A 23,032-nucleotide genomic window follows, 5' to 3' on the forward strand; every position below is an offset into this window, starting at 1 on the left:
AATCAAATCTATAAAATTTCATAAAAGTGAAAAATTATGACAATGAAATATTTATGTTATATGACAATAAATCATGCGACGGCTCAGCCGATCAATGCATAATATCAAATAAATTATACGGCGGCTCGGCCGACCAATTAATAACAAACACAATATAAGGCGGCTCGGCCGACCAATAAATAATAAACAGAATATAAGGCGGCTCGACCGACCAATAAATAAATTAAATTAATAGTAAATAATATAGGCGGTATTCCGGCCATTATAATATGATATAAATAATAGTAGAGGCGGTATACCGACCATTATAACATGGTATAAATGATACAAATAAATTTTACCGAATCGCAGAGTGATCGTGCTGATAACGTGTTATAAAAAAACTAGAATTTTATTGTATCGAGAAAATTTAAATAAGGGCAAAATTTTATACCCGTATGAGAAGATAACACTGATAATAAGAGAGGATGTGTTATTAGAAGGAGAAAGAATGGTGTGTTTATAATTGATCGAAACGATATATAAACAAATTTACTGTGCAAATAGTGCAACGGGCCCCACAACATAATGGATATTTTTGCCAGATGTATTTTTTTGGTGTTGGAATAATGTATAACCGCACACTTCTGTTTTGTGCAATGAATATATAACTAATTAGGCTCGGATTACAATTTAAAAGGAAAGTTCATAGGTCCAACAACTGTACAAAGATTTATTCAGACATCTTTCTTACACAATGCAACAACGTGGAGTAATCAAATCTCTGGGCTCACTCGTATGAACCCAAGAGACGCACAAAAACAAGAGTCTTCGAGTTTCATCGGTGAGCCCCAAAGAGAAACGTCTTTGCTTTGTTTACGGAGAGGAACACTTCTTAGAACCGTTCCATCCATCTGAGAAATACTGGCACAGTCCCTTGGCAATTGGCTGTGAAATATCCTTCTCTCTTCTATGTAGAACCCGCAGAAACTCTTCCACACTCAAATTCCCATCTCTATTCGAATCAAACACATGAAACGCAATCTCTATCACATTGTCTGACAATGATACTCCACATACCTGTTCAATTTATCGCACAAGTTCAATAAAATGCAAAAACTAAATTATGTATAGAGAAAGAACCATTAGATGTTGAGGAAGTCACCTGTGAGGCGGCTCTTTTGAAATCTTTCATTGTAAGTAAACCATTGGCTTTGCCATAAGCGAAAAGCGCTAGAGAAAACGGCCCAAGTTTACTGCGTAGCTCAGCAAACTGTTTGAATTCTTTTAACGAGATACGGACGTCCTGGAGATGCGCGTGTTTGCTCAAATCCTCCACTCGATCAAGCAGCTTGCCCAAATGGCTTGCATCAGCCGCAGCCACCATAGACAATGCAAAATCTTTGGCTGATATAGTTCCTCTTCGTTTATAGTCATAATGTGCAAACTCCAGCCTCAGCATCTACACATCAAGATAAAAAGGTCTTTCTCAGTAAAACACCAATGTTGATCCCTCTTTCTACAGCAAATAATGGAACATGTCTTGTACTCTACTATCTTAAGCTGCCTATCTTTAGAAAACCCTTAGCTTGTAGCTATCACAAGACCTTCGTTCTTACTTGGCATATAAATTACAGGGACAGTTCACGAGTACACCAAGAGAAAGATAATCAAAGTATTAATAGTTACTTACTTCTTCAGTTAGATCTTTCAAAAACTGAGTGAATTTATCGTGTTTAAGTTTGTCACTGCCATCTTTCCCAAAGAAGTATTCAACCAAGCCACCATCCTCGACAGAGCCAGACATATTTAACCCTGCTCGAAGGCCATCTCTGTGGCCAATGCCTTGTCTATGCTGAGATCTCATCAGACTCATCACTGTCTTAAACTCTTCCTTGTCAATCTCACTAAAACAAAATATCTTTAATCAGAAGCATCTCAATGAAAGAAAAGCTACAAAGGATAGAAAGCACTGACCAGAGTTGTTTAACATGACTCAGAGCGTAAACTCATAAAGAGACTTCCAAAGATTCCCCACACAATATGGAGCAGGAAAAAAATGAAAGTTACCAAAAGGAGGATTGAACTAATTACAAATTAGAAAGACTACTCACCCGTTGTTGTCGGTATCAAACATTTTGAAGGCCACGGCGAAGCTTGATTCAGGGATGCTGAGTAATGTCACAAAGAAGATATACCTGTTCCCAAACAACCAATCAATTTCAATTTCAATTTCAAAACAATAGAGGATGAATGGTTTGTTTGGTTAAGAAAACTCACTCTTTGAAGGAGATGAGACCATCGTTGTCGACGTCAAAGAGCATGAAGAACTCGGACGGAGAGCATCTAAGCTCACCGGGATTCCTCTCCCCAGTCAAATATCCTTCTCTCACGAGATGAGATTCTGATGGAGGAAACACAGGCACAATCGCTCTCATCAAATCCGCAGGTTTCATCAGCAATTCTCCTTTTGATGTACGAACAGATGCGAAGTACTCGAAAACCTAAATTACCATTAATAACAAACCTAATCAAAATCGTGTTTGTTTCTATCGCCTAAGCATAGAAAGCTTTTTAACGCACCTTTTCAGGAGGACTCTGTAATCTCAAACGCTTCTCGTAATTGAAGAAGATCTTCCTTCTATACGCATCTGCTTTTTCAAGAACCGAATTAATTAACTTGAGGAATTTTTTTTAAAAAAAATGGAATCAATGAGTTAGAAGCGTCGCTGCTGACCTCCGAAGATGAAGCGAGAGCTGTAACCAGGCAATGCCAATTTCGGGATGAACGATCTCGATCTCGATCTCGGTTTCAGATCGCCGTCAGAAACAGAGGCCGATGAAGAATCAGCTAATGACATTAAATTAAATCCACCGAACAGACCAGAAGTTGAGTCAGAATCGGAGGACCAGTACAGAAACCCTAAGCCGGAGCCAGCTGCTATCCCGGAGATCCATTTAGCGAGAGAGCCGCCATGGATGGCGCGATTCGACGGAGCTGGGGTGGGGGAGGATTCCGGGAAGGAAGATGAGAGTCCATGGATCTTCCTGAGTCGTTGGATGAGAGGGAGAGATCGGGAAACGGACGGTAGAGATGAGAGTGCTTTCGAGTGAGATAAGGCGGGCATGATGATGATCTGTTTTTTTTTGTTTTTTTCAGATCCAGCGAATAGGATTCGTAGCTCTTAATACTTCCCATAAAGACTATATTTATAGATTCCAAGACTCGAAAACGCGTTTGTTTTTTAAGTTTGGGTCTGGTATGCAACAACCGACGTCGTTTTGTAAATTGTGAGAATCCTTTCTAAATTTAGATCTTTTGATTTTTTAGATTTCTCAGATTTTAGAAAACCATAAACTAAAAAAGCTTAAAAGCCTCAGTATAATTTTGTATCAAAAAACTCATCATGAGACAAAACATAACAAGTTATAATCTCGCTCTACATTGTAGATAATACAACAACTTGAAACTGATAAAAAAAATTGTTTGCTTAACAGTAATACTATGTTCTATCTCTAGAAACCAGCAGCATGAGTAGCAATACTATGTTCTATCCCCCTAGAAACCAGCATGAGCGAACAGGTTGTGAGTCATTGCTTTATGAGTCATCGCTCAACGGTTGTGCTTCTTTATGGTGGGGAACCGATCTGCCCACCGAGAGTATCCTGTTTCATAATCATCATAATGTTACAATCAGAGGAAAGCGAAAACTAATGCTTCTTCTAATCAGTAAACAATGAAGCATTGGATAAAAAGTGATCTGCAATGGGAAGGATATCGAAACCAAACCTGCTGCTATGATCTCAAGAAGATCGGCTGTATCTGACGTACCCTGCAACAATAGTGGTTATGCATCATCAGTCATCAAAGAATCATAAAATGAGAGTTTTAACAAGAGACTACATCGAGTACAGGACACATCACATACCTGGCCCGATGAGGGTAAGCTTCTTGCAATGATCCGGCCCAGACTATCCAAGGAGCCACCATCGAAACCAGGTTGCTTGAGTAGCGCATCTTCTGATGTGAAATCGAAGATCAGGGAACAGATGCTCGCAGCCATCATCACTACGGATGGATCCTTAGTACCATCTGTAACTAAAAAGGAAGAAGGAAATTCACAAGTCAGAGATATTTAGAAACACTCTTATCATCAACATGCTTAAGCAAAACATAAACAATGAAGCTTTTGATCTAAAGATTAGAACTACCTGCCCAACACGCCAAGGCTTTCAGTAGCCCGGTAAATGTAGACATTTCTGGTGAAAATCTGATTGGCTCCCTCTGTTTTCAACATTTACAAGTGTGATTATCATCTGAATAAGGGATGTGGAAAAATGTAATCAGGTCTTATCTTAGGGAGACAAGGGTACCTTCAAAAGGATGTTCATGACTGTATCACAAGCCAAGAAGATGCTTCCATTGTCCTCACCATTCTGACCATCGGACTGGATCAGTTTTACCAGGCATTCCACAACCTGTATCAAAGAAATATTAGAGAATTCCATATGAGATTATAAACAATAGAATCACCACTCTGAAACATATTTAGGTCAAGCAGGCAGAAAGATAGTGGATTTCATCAAGCATAATGTCAAGTGTCAACAGGCATCGGTGTAAGAAAATATATAAACCGTAGTTACTCACTGCTACATAGCCTCCTGAAGAAGCCAAGAGTCTACATCCTTCATCCTTCATTGTTATTTGGCAAAGCATTGGGAGCAAGAAGCAAGTGGACAAAAAGGGCCTGTCCAAACAAAAATAGTCAGACCAAGTTGTCTTGAGAGGCAATAAGTTAACAGCGTTGTAATAGAGAGTTTTAGGGCCAAACAAACCTGGACTCCTCTTCGCCCTCAACTGAAAGCATATAGTCCAGAAGATCTTGGACCTGCTCTTTGCATGCGTCAGGAGTTTCAGCGAGATAACTGTTGAAACACAAAAAAAACTTTAGTGAATGCTAGCGTGATGGAGATTGTTCTTGCATAAAGAGTACTCAGATTTCAATAAAGCAGCAAATAACAATCACATGAGCAGAAAACTTACCAATCTAGAATGTAAATTATTTGACAGAAAAAGGGAGATTTAAGAAGCAAAAGAACGGTAATGTTTCAGAACAACGACTGTTTATATGTACCTTCCAATCACTCGCACAGATGCAAGAAGATCATTTCCTCTCTTCTTTCCATGTTCCTGTATGAAACAGAACTATCATTACAACAATTTCAACACACAAAAAGACAGAGACAAGGAGTTCCGTGTTATCAGATATATACCTTTGCATCTTTCAGATACTCGAGCACAACTTTTACTGTCTCGTCAAGCGTCTTAATCACCTTGAGGAAAACGGCTTCATCACTTAGAGTACCTGGCGAAATCAATATGTAAATTCCAGAACTTTAATACTGGAAAATGGCTAACATCATTATGCCATCTGACGAGCCAATATTTTTCAGAAATAACAGCTAAAAGATAGACGGACGTTCAGAAAATAATGTCTTTGAACATATACATAAAATAACGGAAAGGTTTATAGAAAAGGGGTCGTATAGGACAGAAAAATAATAGATATGATACATTTATAAGACAGGATCATATGTAATACCTTCATTTTCACCAACGGTTGATATATACTTGATGATCTTTTCTACCAAAGAAAATGCGATAGCCAGATAACGTTGCTTCAAGAGATGTTCTTCAACAGTTGAACTAGGAGCTTCATATTTCATGTATGCGAGCTCGTTTGATAAAACAGAAATCTCAACATGTGATGACTCTAAGACCAACAGAAGACACCTACAAAAAGAAATCAGAATGACTGTTATCTGGCTGTAAAATGTAGGTCAAGTGTGTATCCTTATGCTTACCTATCAGCTGGAAGATAGTCCTCAACACTGGGTAGTTTTACTCGACCGATAAGCCACTTCTCACCCAGAATTGACATCATACTTTCAGCCAGAATCAATGCGTGAAGCTTTTCGGAAGGTGCTACACATTTAAACAAGACATGTTTCTTAAGTATCTTGAAAGCTTCAATAACATAAATGATATAAGCAAGTATATCAATGACATGTGCCGCAAAGTGACATTTTTTAGCAATTGGCGTCATTTTCTTTCATATGAGACAAGAAGAGAGGATATATATCAGAAAATTAATAGGAAAAATGAAGGGCTGACAAGAAAAGAATGCCATAAATGGGTAAGCCATGTTTAGAGACTTAATCAAACTACTAAAAGATCTCTTTTAACTCACCAACACGATTCTGCAGAATTGACACAACACCTGTGCGCATGTAGTCTGCCCAATTGCTGTCTGGCATGGAACGGAGAGGTTCATGAAGAAGTGCCTACACATAAGAAGTTCTGTGAGAAAGACATAAACAGATTTGGACGTAAAAGGAAATAAAGATGTAGAGCTTATACAATAGAAACGTGCTATGAATATGAAAAAAGCAATGAGAAAATGAAAGCCATAGTCATCAGGATGACAGTTGTATCATCCAAGTTCCAAGCAAAAGAATGTAACAATTTGGTATCTCGATTTTAATGGAAAGAAAAACTCAAAGTTAAGCAGCCATGAAATTATTACACCATGCTAGTAACTACAGCCCAGAACATAGCACCGTTCAATTACAGCTAACTTTCCACAGAAGGTAAAGGAGTGAAAACTTACAGAATAGTCAGAACAGAATATTGCAGACAGTAGATGGAGTGCTTCAAACTTTAGGGCATTGTGCAAGACCGCAAACTGTCGCGCAACAGCAGCAACCTGAACAGCAAATAACATGACATTTGGACTCCAACTTGAGAACAGGAGCTTTAGTAATTATTTCTTAAAAAACAAAAGACAAATAATCAAGTAAGTAGACTCACCACCAAGGACAGTTCAAAGAAGCGTTCAATATTCATGCTCTCGCTGGAAAGCTTAGTAACCAATAGCTGCAGAATCTTTATAGCAACCTCCATAGCATGTGAGCCTGAATAACATTGGACACATTAGCTTTCAGAGAGAATTTAGTCTCAAATCCATCTACCATCAACACATGGCATGTTACTTTGACACCGGTTATATATAATCAATCCTTATCCAGGAATTGATTGCTAACACAAAGAGCATTCACTGATATCCAATGTGCAATATATACAACAATGCAAAGCGAAGGAATAAACATATTACCATCAGGTAGATCAGACATCTGGGGAGCTATCACTCTCAAGCCTCCTGAGTTGACCAAAGCCATCACACCAGCTTCACAAGCCGTGGACACCAAATACAGAAGCTCATAGCATTCTTCAAGAATGTTGGTAGCTGGTCTGAAAATTCCAAAAGCCAATGTCTTAACTTTAAAGAAAGTGAGAAAGACGCAGAAGCAAAACTACATGGAAAAATCATAGAATAAAGAATGAGGCGATCTAACATACCGTTTCGACATGATTTCGAGAATAAGGGGAACTCGAGAGACCATATCTACTGAAGAAGCTATCTCCGGAACTCTGCAGAAGGCAGCAAGAACTGTAACAGACAGCCGCAGATACACATCACGATTTTCACCTCCATCGCCACTACCTGCAAAACTCAAAAATTAAACTCCAGAGAGCAACAAACCTATGTATCTAACTACAGATTACTATTTTTACATACTCGGTTATGTTGAAAGTCTCAATCGAAGCTGCTATCTACCGAGGGAAACTAGAGAAAGTAAGTCGAGATTCTGTTTTACCTGTGCGGAGAAGGCGGTCGAGAAAGTGAATACCGACGGCTTCGTACACCTTCTTGAGGGAGACTAGATCATCGTTCTTGCAGAATTTGGTGACGAGAAGTAGACCGGCGAGCCTCTGCTCGTCCCTCTCCCCTTTCAACAGCTTAAGGCAATCGTCAAGCGACGGAGATCGTTCCTCCTGTGTTTCCGCCATAATCGCCGAGCTGGACTGGACTGGGCCCTAACGAAGTCGAGATAATAATACAAAGCTCTTTTACTCTTTCGTGTTTACAATTGCAGAAATCTAGAAACTCAATAGCTTAATGCGATCAAAGAGCTACTGAAAAAAAGCAAACGGGAGAAACTAGGGTTCAGGGTTTATCGTTACCTGGGAACAAGAGAATCAACGACGACGGAGTTTCTAGAAGGCAAGGCGCTGGACCAAATCCAATTTTTGATTTCTCGTTCCTAAACCGCCTCGGATATCTGGAAGTTGCTTTTATATATACCCTTGACAACACGTGGCATTTATTACTAAAGAGTAGAAAGTATTTAATCTCTTTCACAATATAAAGAAAATATTTTTATTCACAAAATATTACTCCCTCCCTCCGTTTCATGATAGATAATGTTTTAAAAGATTTTTGTTGTTTAAAATTAGATGATGTTTTGATATTTTTATGTTATTTTTAACTTTATTGAAAACTGTGTAATCAATTCGATGTTGTAGTCATTTCTGTAATTGGTTGGATGACTTTTAAATTATATTTGTAAAACTATTTTTTAGAGAAAAATAAATTTCTTAATCTTTGTGCACTAAGGAATAACATGTGAAACGGATGGAGTATTAATTTAGATAATTAAATACAGTTCAACAAATCATATATTTTTTTTATGAATATAACTGATTATACAGTATCAGATAAATATTAAGTTGCATGCAAATTCAAATTAACATTTAGAAAAAAAACACAGTGTATCAGTGTATCACTAACAAACGTTATTGTTTACTCTTTACGACTCTATCGCAAACGTTGTCGTTATGTAACAAGCGTCGTCCTTCGAGCAATACACAGCTGAAGTTGCCGAAAGCTGATTGCGTTTACAGAAAACTATGTTTTTGCTATTGTGATGAATAGTGTTTGATACTAATGAACCATAGCAATTTACAAACAAAAGAACCCACACCCAACCAAGCGTTCAATACAAGACGCCATAAACAAACAAAAAAGTTAACTTCCAAGAACTACTTTATATACACATAAACATAGATTTCAAGCCGATACAAACAGGAGTACAGCTCCACAATCCGGTTTTTATAAGCAAACCGGTAACACCTATACATCTTGTAACCATGTCTTATATATCCGGTTCCCTTGGATTCACGTGGCAAGTATCATCATCATCTGGTCAGCCACGAATGTCACCTACGACTTCCCGGTCCTGAGTTTGGTTCAGAGAGAATATACATTGACCGGTTTTGAAGAAATCGCGCAAGAGAAAAACTATATCTATGTTATGATTGTTTTACCGTTTACGTTTGTTCTTGGAGGGAGTAGATGATGTGGAAGAGTTGCTGTTCCAGTTTCTTTTCCTCTGGTTGATAAACCAATTGTTAATCTGCTTCAGCTGCAAACCGGTTTCTTGAACCAGTTTTGCCTTATCTTCCTCCTACAATTCAAAACCAAATCAAGAATCAAAAACCGCTTTGGAGAATGTTATTAACAAACTTTATTTGCTGAGGGTTTTACAGTTGGGTATGGCCATTTGGCGTGAGTTCGCCACCACTCTTTGAGTACAGATGTTGTATCTCCCGGCAACTTTCCTGCCCTTCTCTTCCTCATTATCTCTTCTCTTATGTCCACAATCTTCTCTTTGAAACCCTATAGGAGAGAAAAAAAAATGAGCACACATGATAACACAATGTGTTTTTAGTTTGGTTTGATGTAACATGGCAATTTGATTAAGCATTTACCTGTTTAAGCTCATGCTTCAGTTCCTTCTTCACACGTTCCAGCAAAGATCTCTCCCGCTCTGTTGGAACAAGTGGACCGAATCCCATCATGCAATCTGAACCGTCCATGCTTCCATCAAACATGTTCACCTCGCTCTCTACTTGATTATCATCTTCATCATCCGACATTGTCTTGCCATTATTTTCACTTGGTGAAACACCTACAACCACACACAATACAAAATCATAAAGACACCCCTAAAGAGAGAAGAAAAAAATTGATTTCGGATTGAGACACGCTTACCCGTTATGGATTGCAGTGACTGCTCAATCTCCCAACAAGCCGTAATAGCTTCCATTGCGTGGACACAAACGTGGTGTTGGAGTTGCTCTTTAAACGAACATAAGAGAACAACATAATGTGACTGCATCATCATTAAAAAAAAGGTGTAAGATTTTGACCCATAAGGCATACAAATAGAACCTTACAAAGCAGATTATGTTTTTTTTTATAGTGGACAAAAACAAAACTCAGAGGGAAGCAGACAAACAACAAGCCATCAAGAAAGAAGCTTTATCCAAACTTTCTCAAACTTCAAAAATATCTGAAACTTCTCAAGAAGCAGACTTTACTAATGAAAGAAGACAACACACAACCATTGAATCAAAGTTGATTAATGTCAAACTCAACGAGCACAAGTTCCTTCTTGTACAAAATTGAAAATTGAGAAATTGAATTTTCAAAATTACCATGAAATGATCAAGCTCCTTGTTATCCAAAACCACACCAAGAGTGGAGTACTTCGCGGCGACGGCGTGCAACTCGCCGAGCTGCGCATCGATCCTCGGAATCTGGTCAACGGGAGTCGCGACCCTAAGGCAAGCCACGTGAGCCGCCAGGAGCTGCTCGAACATCGGATGCCTCACAATCGCAGCCTTGCAGCTCGCGCTCTTCCAATCCTCGCCTCCTCCGTCGGCGTTGACTCCGTCGATGACTTCAGGGCGGCCTTCCCCGGTGTTTTGGATCTCGGAGGAGTCGAAGGAGAGCCACCGTCGGTTAGTAGCAGCGGCGGAGGAGCTGTCTCCGCCGCGATTCGGAGGCGCGAAATCGGAATCCGCCGTGGCTGCGGCGGGAGGGAGGTTGAGGAAGCTGGCGGTGAGGAGGGACGGTGTTTCGGAGAAGTGAGGCTGCGGGTGTTGGTGGGATTGATCGGAGAAGTGTCGGAGAGGAAGGTCTTCTTGCGGAGGAAGGAGGTGGGAGCTGGTAAACGACATTGTTTTCCTGCGTTTTGGGGATTGGAGAAAAGACTCCTCTCTCTTTTCCCCTAGTAGTGTGTTATTATTCCTCAAGACCAAGTGTGTCTTAATTAACCATGGATATTTGACCCCCCAAAAAGTAAAATATTAACCATGGATATTAAACTGCAAGTTACTTTTTAATAATTTATTTTCTCGTGCACAAAAAAATAATATTTTTTCTTTTGGATATTTTTGTTTGGTTTCAACAACTTTTTAGAATAAGTATTTTTATCTTTAATGAACTCATGTAGGTTTCTAATAAAATTATATTTTCCTCAATTTAGATACATTAATAAATTTTAATACAGATTAATTTTGGTGTACATGTCATAAAATGAATAAATTATAATTACCATCTAAAATTTTTAAAACTCTTGACAATAATAATAATTTGGATCCACACGAAAGACTGATGAGACCAATTTGGCATTATTTGAAATTTTGTATACATATATAGACACGCCGACAAACCACCAATAACATTACACCTCACAAGTTTAATAAATAATTTTTTTGAAAAATTAAATTATAGAGAACAGAGAATTAGATCTCTTTTGTCTTGGGTTAGTTGAGCGGAAATTCGGGTTTTAATGTCAAGTTAGTAATAAGATATGGAGATTAGTTAAATTAAAAGGACAGGTTTGAAAATATTAAAGTCTATTAGTTGTCATTAACACAATTTCCAACACGGCTTTAACTACAACGAATCGGGTACAAAAGAGAGAGAGAAAATTAAAGAACCTAATTTCCACCACCTTCTAAAAAAACAAGTAACGAGCGTTTAGAAGGAAGGAAACAGAAAACAATGAATGATGTGGGAGACAAGACAATAAAAACCTCTTCTTACATTCATTTAAGTCTCTCTGACGCCTTTCTTGATTGTAAATCACATCGAGATCGAAGCTGCCACTTAGCTAGTTCCATACAATATCTCGTCCTCTGTTGGTACCATGTTCAAATCAGGGAGGAAGAAGAAGCTGTCCTTATTTTCCGAGCTAGCGGTTTCGTTGCCCTCTGCTCTGCAAGATTTTGATTCTCCTTGAGGCTTAGGAGCCAGATCAACCAGAGTTTCATTCTTGACACGGCCTGAGTTCAAGTCAAGCTGAAACGAGATAACAGAAGAATAAGATTTTGATTCAGTTTGAGACCAGCACAAAAAGAGAGAGTATAAAAATGTTTACCTTAATCCTCTTCAACCGTTGGTTCCTTACGTTTTGTTCGTCGAACGTTTCTCGCAGACTTGCAATCTCCTGTTAGACGAGAGACCGTTTATTGTTTAGAACACGATGGAAATGAGTGAGAGATCCTAACATGATAAACAAAAGCTCAGAACGGAGAATGTGTACCTTTTCAAGGTCGGTTCTCTCCTTCAGCTTCAAGTTCTCTTGGTATTTAAGCTCAGAAGATGACTGTTCAAGTATTAAAAACAAAACATTAGCTCTGTAACAGTACTATGAGATTCACGAATTGGGATTTTTATCCAAATATACCTTCTTCTTTATCTTCAATCTCTTGGAGAAAGAACTGGTGATTTCATTTGCTGGAAAAGCCTGCAAAAACAAAATAAAAACGCATTTGATTAGCTCCAACAAAACAAGTAAATGCTGACGAGTAAACGACAACTGTTTTTAGATCTATTGCTTCTTTTATAATCAAACACAATATCTTATTTAACATAACTACATAAGTGTAAAGTTTCTTTCCCCACAATAGAAATTTCAATCAAAATATTCAGAGAATAAAATGTAAAAAAATCTATCCTTTTTGAAACACAAAAACAATTCCAAGAATATTACAGAAGGGAGGGATGGATGAAGAAGGATGCAAAGAAACCACGTGTAAATGGGGACATTTTAATCGTCATCACCATCACGTGATCTCCGACAAGATTCACTTGCCTCTCCAACCCTTTCACCCAAAACGCTACCGTTTTATTCTTCCTCAAAAACGTGTCCACAGTTAACGCGCTCGTTTGACCAATTAGCTGCACGACTACCCCATTATCTAAAGGTACTTTTGTTATTCCTCGACACTAATAAAATTTGACCGGTTCCTAATAATCACCCCTAAACCGGCCAATTATCAGACGCCCCACACGGCAAGATCTTTACTTGCATCCCCGGTTCAAACCGGAGAGTTAGGCTAATCAAGAAGACGATTAACCGTCAACCGCCAGATTTTTTTTTTAAAGGAATCTCCTCTTAAGCTTGTGGTAGGATATTTAAAATTACAAAAAAAACAACATCGAAATAAAAAGTGAGGAAAAAAGAATAAATGGAAAAGGAAAAAAAGCTAAATGAGCTTTGACTTTTTGGAAATGGAAGAATGCGTTTAACCTTAGAGGTAAAGAGAAAGCAAAGTGGCTTCGCCGTAATCGCCGAGAGAGGTCAGAAGTAAATTAAAAAAAAAAAAATCAAGAGCTAATGCTCGAGAGAGATGGCGTCATCATAGACTAATCACCGTTAGAAGATTAGTAGGAAAAAAAAGATGACGCAGAGACGAAAGATCTTAACAGTTGAACACGTGGCGGAAAAGCGAAATCCGATTTAACGGCCAGATCGGAAAATAAAAACCGGCGAGATTAAAGAAGAAAGGAGATAGAGAGAAAAGGTACCTTAGATCCGGATCCTGTAGATGTGGAGCAGCTCGCTTGGAGACTAGTGTCCTCGAATCCATCAGCCGAGGGAGATGCAGATCCGCCGCCGCTCCAGGAGAGCGGCGTCTTCGGGCTGCCTCTAGCGGAATCAACATCCTTCTTCAACGAAACGACGCCGCCGTTAACACCAAATCTTGACGACCGTGACCGCCGTTGACGGACTCCCCACCGCAACGGAGGAAGGTTCGTCGATGGATCTTCCGAAACTACCGTCCCCGCATGCTTCAGCCGTATAAGAAGCTCCACGACCATCTCGTCGTCTGTCATCGCCGCCGCCACCCACTCATCCTTGACCAACGTCTTAGCCGCTGCCGATGTAACTTTCTTCATCGACGCTAACTGATCAAATCTACAGCTCCCGGAGAAAAAAGGGAATCAGATACAGTATAGAAGGAGCGAGAGAGAATGAAAGAGAAGTTACAGAAGAGAGAGAGAGAGAGAAAATGGCGAAGAAAGACAGAGGGAAGTTTGATGTATCGATATAGAGGAGAGAAAAAAAGATACATGGATGGTGTTATATACGAGGCTATCTAACTCAACATTATTCCTCTTTTTATTTTTATTTTTCCTTGTTTCATTTTCATTTATATTTTGATTTATTTTCCATTTTGGAATTATTTTAATCAAATACAATGTGGGACCTTCTTGGAAAGTATATCTAAAATTATATGTGAAGATTCTCCTAATAAACCCACTTCTGAGATTATTAAACTGGCATATTTAATTAGGTAGAAAATCAAAAGAGCAAAACACCAATAATTACCTTCGTTATAAGAAAAACAAGATAAGTTGTTAACTATCATTAATATCAACTACGATTGTAGTCTTAAGTCTTAACTAGTCACTGGATTTTCACCCGTGCAACCGGGTGTTTGTTTTCACTTTTCTATATATAAATTATTGTATTAGAACATAAGTGGTATATATTTTTTAATGTTAATCATATACTTAAATATTTATATAACTATTTCAAATACAGTAATTTTATAATTTACATGTTATAATTAATTAATTGTTTAAATCGTATGTATACCACTTCTTATTATATATTTATCTTATTGTATTTGCATTTAGTTATTAAGCAAATTAATATATTAGTGATAAAATATATTTAATATATTTTTAATGTGAATCATATACTTAAATGTTTATATAACTATTTTAAATACAATAATTTTATAATTTACATGTTTTAATTAATCAATTGTTTAAAACCGTATGAATTTGTCACTTCTTATTATATATTTATTTTTTTATATTTACATTTAGTTATTAAACAAATTAATATATTCATGAGAAAATATATTTGAAAATTATTTTGTATTTAATTTATGTTAAATTCTGATCCGTCTTTCAAAACTAAACTTTTTTTACCAATATTTTTATGCTTATTCATTTTAGATAATTTATTATTGTATAAATAAAAGTCTAAGATATGTTAATTTTTAGACATGTATTATATAGTTTGTTAATTTTAAGCTGTTCTATCATCATATTATATTTTAAATAAATAGTTTATATTTATGAAAATAAAATTTATAAATTTATCAATTGAGTATAATTTTATCATATTTATTTTAGTATAATAATTATATTTTAACATGATCATGACTATAAAGTGGATAAAATAGGATATAATTTATTTATTTTCATTTTTAAACGATAACTTAAAATACATTAAGTTATTGTTTAAATATTTTTACACAGATTTATTAGAATTTTCAAAATATAATATATAAATATATATTATATTTAAAATGAAAATATATTATGATTAAAGTAGTTACAAAGATTTTATATTATTAACTTTGAAGAAATACATGTTAATTTTTATACATGTATTATATAGTTTGATAATATTAACCCATCTTACCAACATATTAGATTTTATTTTTGAACATAAATATTTTATAATTACGAAAATAAAATATATAAATATATAAATTTAATACAATTTTATTATATTTAGCTCAATATAATAATTTTATTTTAATATGATTGATTATAATTATATAATAAATAAAATATTATAGATTTTTTTATTTTAATTTTATATAACTGAATATATTAATGTATAATAATATTTTAAACTAATTTCGAAATTATCAAAAATATTTAAATATAATTTCGAAAATGAAGATCTTGTAAAAATCTTTTTAAACAGATTTGTTAGAATTTTAAAATAAATATATTTATATTTAAAATGAAAAGATAGCAAAAGATATTATGATTAAAATATTTTAAAAATTATATTTATTATTAGTCTACATTAAAATGTAATATGAATTTCTATGAATAGGTGCATTATGTTCATTTTTAAAAAAATCACACATGAATCAAGGTTGTGACTTCTGTTTTAATATATAAGATGAGCATATTATCCGAAACCCGAAAACCGAACCCAAAAAAACAGAACCGAAACCAACGGTTTCTATATTTCTAAACCCGAAAAGCCAGAATTGAATCGGGACCGAATCGAAAACTGAACGGATACCCAAATATTTTGAATATATTGAAACTTTTTATTATTTTTAATTTTAATATATATAAAATATAATTTATAAATAAAAAATATCTTAAAAATTCGAATTATCCGAATAACCTGGATATTTTTTCGGTTTTTTCGGGGTTAACTTAGGTTTTAGGCGTTTTTTTGGTTTTTTGGACTTTAAATCCGAACCAAACCCGAATTATTTGTAATACGATTCTATTTCGGGTTTTACAACAAAATAAAAATCCGACCCGAACCCGACACTATTCGAACCGGTCCAAAAAATGTTCGGTTTCTAAACATTTCATCCCAAATAACCCGAAAATCGAACCGAACCGAACCGAAAACCCGAATGCGCACTGGTCTTAACCTCACAAAAAAAATCAAACTGGGAAAGTGGGAAGCTGTTCAACTTATGGGCCTTAACTCGGGTCAAGATTGGGCTACCCAACTATTAGAAAAGGAATCTTCAAAGTTGGGCCTACCAAATGGCATTTGTCAATAAAATGACATTCATAGCTGTATACACAAGGGGTGTTTCAAAAAAAAAAAAAAAAAGCTGTATACACAAGGGACATTATTCGGAGATTGTCGAATGATGTAAAAAAAAATCGGAGAGACTGTTGAATTTTCTTTCCAAAGTCAAGATGAAAATGGATCCGATCAAAATGGAGAGTTAGTCAAAGGATCAAATGGCATCTTCAATTAGAGAAGACTATTCAAATCATGCGAGGTGGTGACCATCTATCTGCGTGTAAGGTAGCCACCAGAGCTCGGTAATTAGTTTTCTCCTCAAACTTAACTTCGTCATAATCATGATAGTACATACTCGCAAACAGTTAATAATCAGCTTAAGCATAAACCCTACGAGTTCCTGTCTTGTAGAATATAAACAAGGCTTGAGTTGAAACAATCTTACGCAGATTAAAGAACATCCATCTATTGGTCAACCACTGATTCGATGTTTTTCTTTCAAACATTTTTCATTTGTACAGCTTGTTCTGTGTAATCAAATTGGCAAAGAAAGAAATGAAAAACGATTAATATTATATAGATAGAGAACTGTAATACATGCTTACATCGAAACATAAGTTGATATTACAAATTAAACTCGACTGACCTTAAAACAACTACTATTAAATACATAGAATCGTAATACTGGGCATACACAACGCAAGGGTAGTTACCAGTAGATACACCTCTATGTCCCTTAGGAATAATACTAGACTCGATAATAAGGAAAGAAAACACAAAGCGAACCTATAATTTACCAGAGCATCAGAGGACTAAAACAGAATTAAAAACCCAAAGACAAGACACAGATTACTTAGAATTACAAAAGCCTAAAAAAAACAAATACTTGCTACACAAACACTAAACCCCTAAGAAGAGAAACTAAGACCTGTTATAAAAGATATTTCGACCTTGCCCCTTGAAAAAATAAGGGAAGGTTCGAAACTGGTTCATAACGAAGATGCTTTTCCTCATCTTCTAGATTCGTCGTCTGTAGATACTTTGTCGTAGATTAAAATCGGACGATCGGAAATTTTGAAACAGAAATGGATCATTGGAGAGACATACATGCGACGTCTAGGCGAAGCAGCTTGATGATATGGTTTGTAGCGTCCTTCTTCGTGGTGAAGAAGGCTGGGAGAGGGACGTCGCTCGGAGGCGGCGAGGTCATGGTCACAGGACCGGCGTAAAACGGGACTACGGTCTTATTCGATTTGCGGTCGGGGAGACGGATCTGGCTCGGAATCAGACACGGATCTGGTCCGATCCGTTGAGTGGAAACCAGATCTGGCTTTTCGACAACCAGATCTGTCTTTTCGACAACCAGATCTGTCTTTTCCACGACCAATTCTAATGTCTTCTTAGGGATCTCCTCGCCTCGCTTCAGGATCCTAACCTGACCAACGACGACGTTTTTGGTGGGACTCTTCTCAACCGTTCCCTTCGGAACGTAAGAAGAGACGGCGGCGCGTTGAGGAGGAGGAGGCGGCGCTTTAGGAGGAGATCTGGTTGTCTGATTGCGCGGAGGACTCCGGCGCGTGCGGTTTGGAACCGGCTTCTTCTGATGCCTGTTGGGGCATGCGGTGTGCTTACGAGGATACTTCATGTGGGAGAAAGGTTGTTTGAGATAGTCTTGTGGATTTAGAACAGCTACGCCCATTGTTTTTTGGGAGGCGGATTGGTTTCAAGAATAGTTCTCGAGGAAAATTAGAAGGAAGGAGAGGAGAGAGGGGAGAGGGGAGAGGAGAGAGGAGAGAGGAGAGAGGGGAGAATACATGTGGAGGAGGATGAAGACGATGGAGGTAGGCTTTATACACGATTAGTACCGGCAAGCATATGCCCACGATAGCCTAAGACGGTTTTTTTAACCTACTTTCGCTACTCGTCGGTGTAACCCACGCGCTGATTTTGTTTCTTTTTCCTTAAAAACTGTAATTGCCTTTATATTTATTTCTTTTTGATTCTTTATTTTTTATGGAGGAAACTCATTAACACCGCAAGGTATATTGATTTATAAACTTTGTCTGGTACAAAAATTCTGTGTTTGTTTTTTATATACCGAAGCAATGTTATGGTTCATCTAAAAACATGACAACTTGATTAATCATGGATTACACTCGGTTACTAGGTGATCACCTGCGCCCTGTGCGGGGTGAGAAAACTTAAAGAAATTATAAGTTTTATAGATATTAGAAATGTAAAAGTCATAGACACAAATATTACATGTTATTTATGTTAAAAGATTCAACGAAATTGTGGATATGTAAATAAAGTAAGCTTCAAAGTTTTAAAACTTGTGTTATTTGTTTTGTGTGATTGAAGTATAGTTCGTGAAAATGAATTTATAAGAATAAACAAAAACGTATATAAAATTAATTATGAAATAAAGATAAAACGAAATATATGCAATATAATTATTGCTTTCAGAAAATAAAATATGAATATAAGATAAAACGAAACATAACGATAAAGTAAATTAAAATATGAAAGCATATCCTATATAATAAGGAAACAAAATAAATAAATAAACTAAGAAAACTACAACTGCTGTGAAAAGTATCTTCAAAACTCTTCGTTTACAATCCTATAAAGTCAGCCATTGGTGTACTTCTGGTTTTGTTAATGATGATTCAAAAAGAGTGATGTGGTGAGGAGTTGTGTTGCAGACACTGCGTATTTATATAGAGTTTTAATGATGAAAACAAATAGCCAAAATTATAGTAACAAATATTTACTAATTAATATTTTCATACCTGCCGTACAATTTACTTTAAAACTGGTCTTTTCACATGTTGTTTTAAAAAACGTAGCTCTCAAATTAGGTAAAATTTGGATCTTGAATCGTATATGGAAACGTGTTTCTCAACTACTATAATTGAGGTAAATTACTTGATGGTTTTAAAAATTCATTTAGTGAAGATTATGAATTGATTATAAACTTGATAAATAGTATTGTACAGCAAGGTTTGCATTATGGCGAAAGAGAATATTCAGTATTCATATTCTTAGGTAATCCCAAATAAATTTAATTTGTAAAATAAAGAAATCTGAGGAAATAAAGTTAGCCGATGGCATTAATATGTTTGTAGTATATGACCAAATATTCACATTCCCTATAGCTTGTAAATTACAAATATTTATACCATAAATAAGGAATTAATTCAAACCATATATAAATAGCTTAAATTTGGGACATATAAAATAAGGAAATCTGAGGAAGTAAACCTTGTCAATCTAAACATTAAACTGTTTGTAAGCCAAGGGAAAAATATTGACTTGATTTTCAAAATCATCGGAAGAAAATCAATTATGAATTGATTCCACACTTGACTCCAAAATTTAAGATCTGATTGATACGTTTGTAAAATCTAAACTGGCAAAATCCTTGATTTTCTTCCGATGATTTTGATAATTAATAATTTGATTGTATCAATTATGCATTGTTTACGGAAATAATAATTAATCATCGGAAGAAAGACATAATCAAATATTATGAATTGTTTACAGAAATTTAATTTATTTTCCTAAATTACTGTCGATTTTAATTGTTTTTCTAACTAAGATTAATAATTTTGAACATATATGTAGTTTCAAATATTGCATAGTTTTATGATTGGTCGAAATATTGCATAGATTTATGCATAATTTGATCATGATCTTCGAAGTATTAAAATATTAAAAAAAAAATTGATTTTAAAGAATTCTTAGTTTAATATTGTTCACTTCATAGCTTTGTTATAAATACTTTTAAAGCAATATATTACATGTTTGAGAATTATTTTTTCGAATCTGATGTAAAACGGTTGCACTTAGTCTGTCACAAAATCAAACGATCTCTTCAACGAATATCTGTCACAATATTTTGTAAAAGAGTATTGAATTAAATATTGTTCACTTCGTAAATCTGTTATATATTTTTTTTAAAGCAATATATGATCTGGTCACGCAAATTTAATGTAAATATATCCTCCGTTGCAAAAAATATGTATAAATCAACGATAGACAATCATGTATTCGTAATAACTTTGACGTGATGAAACTGTATTCAAATAACAACGATGCAATATCCGTTAAATCCCTTATATAGGAAACTCCTCTCTTCACGTCAATTTTGTTTCCATAATCCCGCTAACATTGCCATTGACAATAATTTATTTGATCATGTGATTGACAATTCAAATTTGAATCATATATTAGGCCCTATCATATATTATGGGAACAATTGAAATGGTAATGTATTAAATTGTGTTGCCTTGAATCTAAACTATCATAAAATGATCGTCGACTACAATTGCATTGATAATTATGAAAACAATAAACATGGTTATAATGCAATGGTGGAGATTTGAAACTATTATTAGCTCTTAAAAATATAATATATTGGATCGTTTTATGTCATTTACAAAAAAGTGTATGTATATATCTATTATATTTTGCCATTATGTAGTAATTCTTGAACATTGCGATTGTGATTGATATCTTTATCTAATATGGAGAAGAATTGCAGCAACATATATATATAAGTAGATATGTAGATACATACGTAGACAATGAATTTTATGTAGTCTAACCATGTAGAAAGGCATTAATATTTAAGTCAGGTTATATAATGAAATCGATCATTATGAAGAATCTCAGGTTATGGCAATAAAATCTCTACGTATTTAAAGATCCAACCGTTTGTAATTGAACCGTAGCAAGCGGGATGCGGATTTATTTTTTTTGTTAGTCAATAAGCTTATAGTATATACCCAATTTTTAATGTAATGTTCAATGGCAAATTTTGTAATTAGTCTAGTTAAGAAATAGTTTTTGAATATATGAGGTGAAAGAGTTTGTAGTACTGATACGTAGAAAATGACACACATGTAATAAATACATGAATGAAAGGTTAGTTATATACAATGCTCCTCGAATAATAAAAAAGAATTGTGCTATTGTAATTGTTTAAGATTCAACCAAAGCATTATAATCAAAATGATTGGACTTTTAAAAGTAGCTTTGCCTGACCGTATCAAAGCTAATTATACTTTTAAGTGCGCATTTGTCGCTTTCATTATCACACACTAAATAAATGTGTATATATCACCCTTTAAGTAAACTTTACATTATTCCCATCCACTTGCCTGCACAATGATATTTTGTAAGAGCTAATTCTAACATATGTTTATGCATATATATCACCCTTTTAGAACGTCAAAACAACTAGGGGTGTGATTTTAAACTCAGTGTAGTTAACATGTGTAATGAGATGCAGGCGCTGTTTATTTTACAAATTGATTTAATGTCTTTATGTAAACCCCTATTAAACTAATCAATTTTGACATCATATTTCGCATACCGGTCCATCTATTTGTATGAAATGGACGTATATAATATAAAATACGTCGACTATTGTCCCAATAAACTTCAGATATTTCTAGGGCGACCGAGGATTTATATAAATTTTAAATGAGACAATTTTAAATATGTGTTGGGAATAGGTAATAAGAATATGTGTTGGGAATAGGTAATAAGAAGGGAAATTAGGATGCCTACCAACCATCTATCCGCTATTTAGCACACTGCCAATAGTCCATATTTCAGACACTGTTGATAATTATGGAGGACACTGATACCCTATACTTCATATTTGGTGTGTATAGGCAAAATATATCTCAAAGATACGATAGGATTTGTAACAGGATTTGTCAGACCAAAATTACAACCATTCTCTTGTTTACTATTTTAAAATTCTAAATTTTCAGTTTTTTTCTTTATTCCATCATATCCCAACCAATCCAAAAAGTCTCTCAACCTCTCTTCTCTCAAAAACATCTCCAATCCATCAAACAAGTCCTAGATTCTCCATCTGAAAACACCAAATAGAACAAGACGAACAACAAGTAGATACCATCAGATCCTCCCCTTTGGCAAACTTATTGAGATACCTGAAAAGCCCATTTTCTCAGAACGATTTGGTCGATTCATCATTTCCAAGCAGCTAAAGATCGCGAAGAAACATGAGGCGTGGTTATTTTTTGCCGGAAAACTAGTAAGATTTTCACTTTGAGAATTCGCATACCTGACTGGCTTGAACTGCATGAAGTTACCTAATTGATCCAGGTAGCGTCTTGGAATTTTTTTCACCAAGTCGGAGGATGCCGATGAAGATGACGACACACCAAAGAATTCATCTGCGAAACTAAGTATGATCTCTGGTCATGCAAGAGAGATTGAAATCGAGGTTAAGGTAAATAGTTTCAGAATTGTATACACTAAATCCGTTATCAAAAATATTACTTGGATAACTTTTTGAGTAACTGCTATTTTTAACTCTAACAATACACCTCTATATATGTACAAGTTAGATGCATTATATGAGGCGATTGAAGATCCACAATTGTTTTGTCTGACGTGGATGAAAGACGTTAAGATGGAGAATGTAATATTGATGTGTGAA

At 35.4% G+C, this 23,032-nt stretch overlaps 5 protein-coding genes across 7 annotated transcripts; all 5 read right to left on the bottom strand.

Moving 5' to 3' along the window:
• Window positions 1-639: 639 nt before the first annotated feature.
• On the bottom strand, window positions 640-3,172 carry LOC106312805 (calcium uptake protein 1 homolog, mitochondrial). Of its 2 annotated transcripts, none has more exons than XM_013750475.1 (7): window positions 2,717-3,172; window positions 2,563-2,630; window positions 2,260-2,483; window positions 2,094-2,177; window positions 1,673-1,886; window positions 1,145-1,441; window positions 640-946 (listed from the first exon to the last, which is right to left on the bottom strand). In XM_013750475.1, the coding sequence occupies exons 1-7, from the start codon at window positions 3,105-3,107 to the stop codon at window positions 875-877; spliced, it is 1,350 nt and encodes a 449-aa protein (XP_013605929.1). In that variant the 5' UTR covers window positions 3,108-3,172; the 3' UTR covers window positions 640-874. The 2 variants fall into 2 exon arrangements, with proteins under 2 accessions (XP_013605929.1, XP_013605920.1); XM_013750466.1 differs by having other exon boundaries at window positions 640-1,059.
• Window positions 3,173-3,335: 163 nt separating this feature from the next.
• On the bottom strand, window positions 3,336-8,152 carry LOC106324970 (neurochondrin). Of its 2 annotated transcripts, none has more exons than XM_013762977.1 (18): window positions 8,066-8,152; window positions 7,699-7,918; window positions 7,400-7,544; window positions 7,155-7,291; window positions 6,851-6,954; window positions 6,651-6,746; window positions 6,231-6,324; window positions 5,845-5,965; window positions 5,583-5,773; window positions 5,254-5,345; window positions 5,115-5,170; window positions 4,816-4,905; window positions 4,628-4,727; window positions 4,354-4,458; window positions 4,192-4,264; window positions 3,909-4,078; window positions 3,770-3,812; window positions 3,336-3,645 (listed from the first exon to the last, which is right to left on the bottom strand). In XM_013762977.1, the coding sequence occupies exons 2-18, from the start codon at window positions 7,889-7,891 to the stop codon at window positions 3,593-3,595; spliced, it is 1,863 nt and encodes a 620-aa protein (XP_013618431.1). In that variant the 5' UTR covers window positions 7,892-7,918; window positions 8,066-8,152; the 3' UTR covers window positions 3,336-3,592. The 2 variants fall into 2 exon arrangements, with proteins under 2 accessions (XP_013618431.1, XP_013618439.1); XM_013762985.1 differs by having other exon boundaries at window positions 3,457-3,645; window positions 3,909-4,072.
• A 661-nt stretch (window positions 8,153-8,813) lies between these two features.
• LOC106305052 (homeobox protein knotted-1-like 5) lies at window positions 8,814-10,986 on the bottom strand. Its single transcript, XM_013741463.1, has 6 exons — window positions 10,382-10,986; window positions 9,936-10,056; window positions 9,653-9,852; window positions 9,429-9,560; window positions 9,209-9,348; window positions 8,814-9,120 (listed from the first exon to the last, which is right to left on the bottom strand). Exons 1-6 carry the CDS (start codon window positions 10,904-10,906, stop codon window positions 9,105-9,107), a joined length of 1,134 nt encoding a protein of 377 aa, XP_013596917.1. The 5' UTR covers window positions 10,907-10,986; the 3' UTR covers window positions 8,814-9,104.
• A 582-nt stretch (window positions 10,987-11,568) lies between these two features.
• On the bottom strand, window positions 11,569-14,082 carry LOC106318472. The gene is made up of 5 exons (XM_013756506.1): window positions 13,545-14,082; window positions 12,421-12,480; window positions 12,277-12,339; window positions 12,112-12,180; window positions 11,569-12,032 (listed from the first exon to the last, which is right to left on the bottom strand). The coding sequence occupies exons 1-5, from the start codon at window positions 13,914-13,916 to the stop codon at window positions 11,841-11,843; spliced, it is 756 nt and encodes a 251-aa protein (XP_013611960.1). The 5' UTR covers window positions 13,917-14,082; the 3' UTR covers window positions 11,569-11,840.
• A 3,022-nt stretch (window positions 14,083-17,104) lies between these two features.
• LOC106312886 (serine/arginine repetitive matrix protein 1) lies at window positions 17,105-18,368 on the bottom strand. The gene has a single exon (XM_013750572.1). It carries the CDS (start codon window positions 18,248-18,250, stop codon window positions 17,642-17,644), a length of 609 nt encoding a protein of 202 aa, XP_013606026.1. The 5' UTR covers window positions 18,251-18,368; the 3' UTR covers window positions 17,105-17,641.
• Between the last annotated feature and the right edge of the window lie 4,664 nt (window positions 18,369-23,032).

This window comes from Brassica oleracea, chromosome C1, assembly GCF_000695525.1.
Source record: "Brassica oleracea var. oleracea cultivar TO1000 chromosome C1, BOL, whole genome shotgun sequence".
NCBI lineage: Eukaryota > Viridiplantae > Streptophyta > Magnoliopsida > Brassicales > Brassicaceae > Brassica > Brassica oleracea.

Bases quoted from the DNA above. Each gene is read 5' to 3' on its own strand.
- LOC106324970 (XM_013762977.1), bottom strand. From the start codon at position 7,891: ATGGCGGAAACACAGGAGGAACGATCTCCGTCGCTTGACGATTGCCTT. The intron at 7,292-7,399 runs GTATGTTAGATC...TGGAATTTTCAG, and splicing joins CTCGAAATCATGTCGAAACG to ACCAGCTACCAACATTCTTG. The intron at 4,728-4,815 runs GTTTGTTTGGCC...TTGTTTGGACAG, and splicing joins GAGGGCGAAGAGGAGTCCAG to GCCCTTTTTGTCCACTTGCT.
- LOC106305052 (XM_013741463.1), bottom strand. From the start codon at position 10,906: ATGTCGTTTACCAGCTCCCACCTCCTTCCTCCGCAAGAAGACCTTCCT. The intron at 9,853-9,935 runs GTAAGCGTGTCT...GTGTGGTTGTAG, and splicing joins GTCACTGCAATCCATAACGG to GTGTTTCACCAAGTGAAAAT. The intron at 9,561-9,652 runs GTAAATGCTTAA...TCTCTCCTATAG, and splicing joins TGAAGCATGAGCTTAAACAG to GGTTTCAAAGAGAAGATTGT.
- LOC106318472 (XM_013756506.1), bottom strand. From the start codon at position 13,916: ATGAAGAAAGTTACATCGGCAGCGGCTAAGACGTTGGTCAAGGATGAG. The intron at 12,481-13,544 runs GTACCTTTTCTC...TTGTTTTTGCAG, and splicing joins CTACAGGATCCGGATCTAAG to GCTTTTCCAGCAAATGAAAT. The intron at 12,340-12,420 runs GTATATTTGGAT...ATACTTGAACAG, and splicing joins GATTGAAGATAAAGAAGAAG to TCATCTTCTGAGCTTAAATA.
- LOC106312805 (XM_013750466.1), bottom strand. From the start codon at position 3,107: ATGCCCGCCTTATCTCACTCGAAAGCACTCTCATCTCTACCGTCCGTT. The intron at 2,178-2,259 runs GTGAGTTTTCTT...GTTTGGGAACAG, and splicing joins GGTCTCATCTCCTTCAAAGA to GTATATCTTCTTTGTGACAT. The intron at 1,442-1,672 runs GTAAGTAACTAT...CTTGATGTGTAG, and splicing joins TGAAAGATCTAACTGAAGAA to ATGCTGAGGCTGGAGTTTGC.
- LOC106312886 (XM_013750572.1), bottom strand. From the start codon at position 18,250: ATGGGCGTAGCTGTTCTAAATCCACAAGACTATCTCAAACAACCTTTC.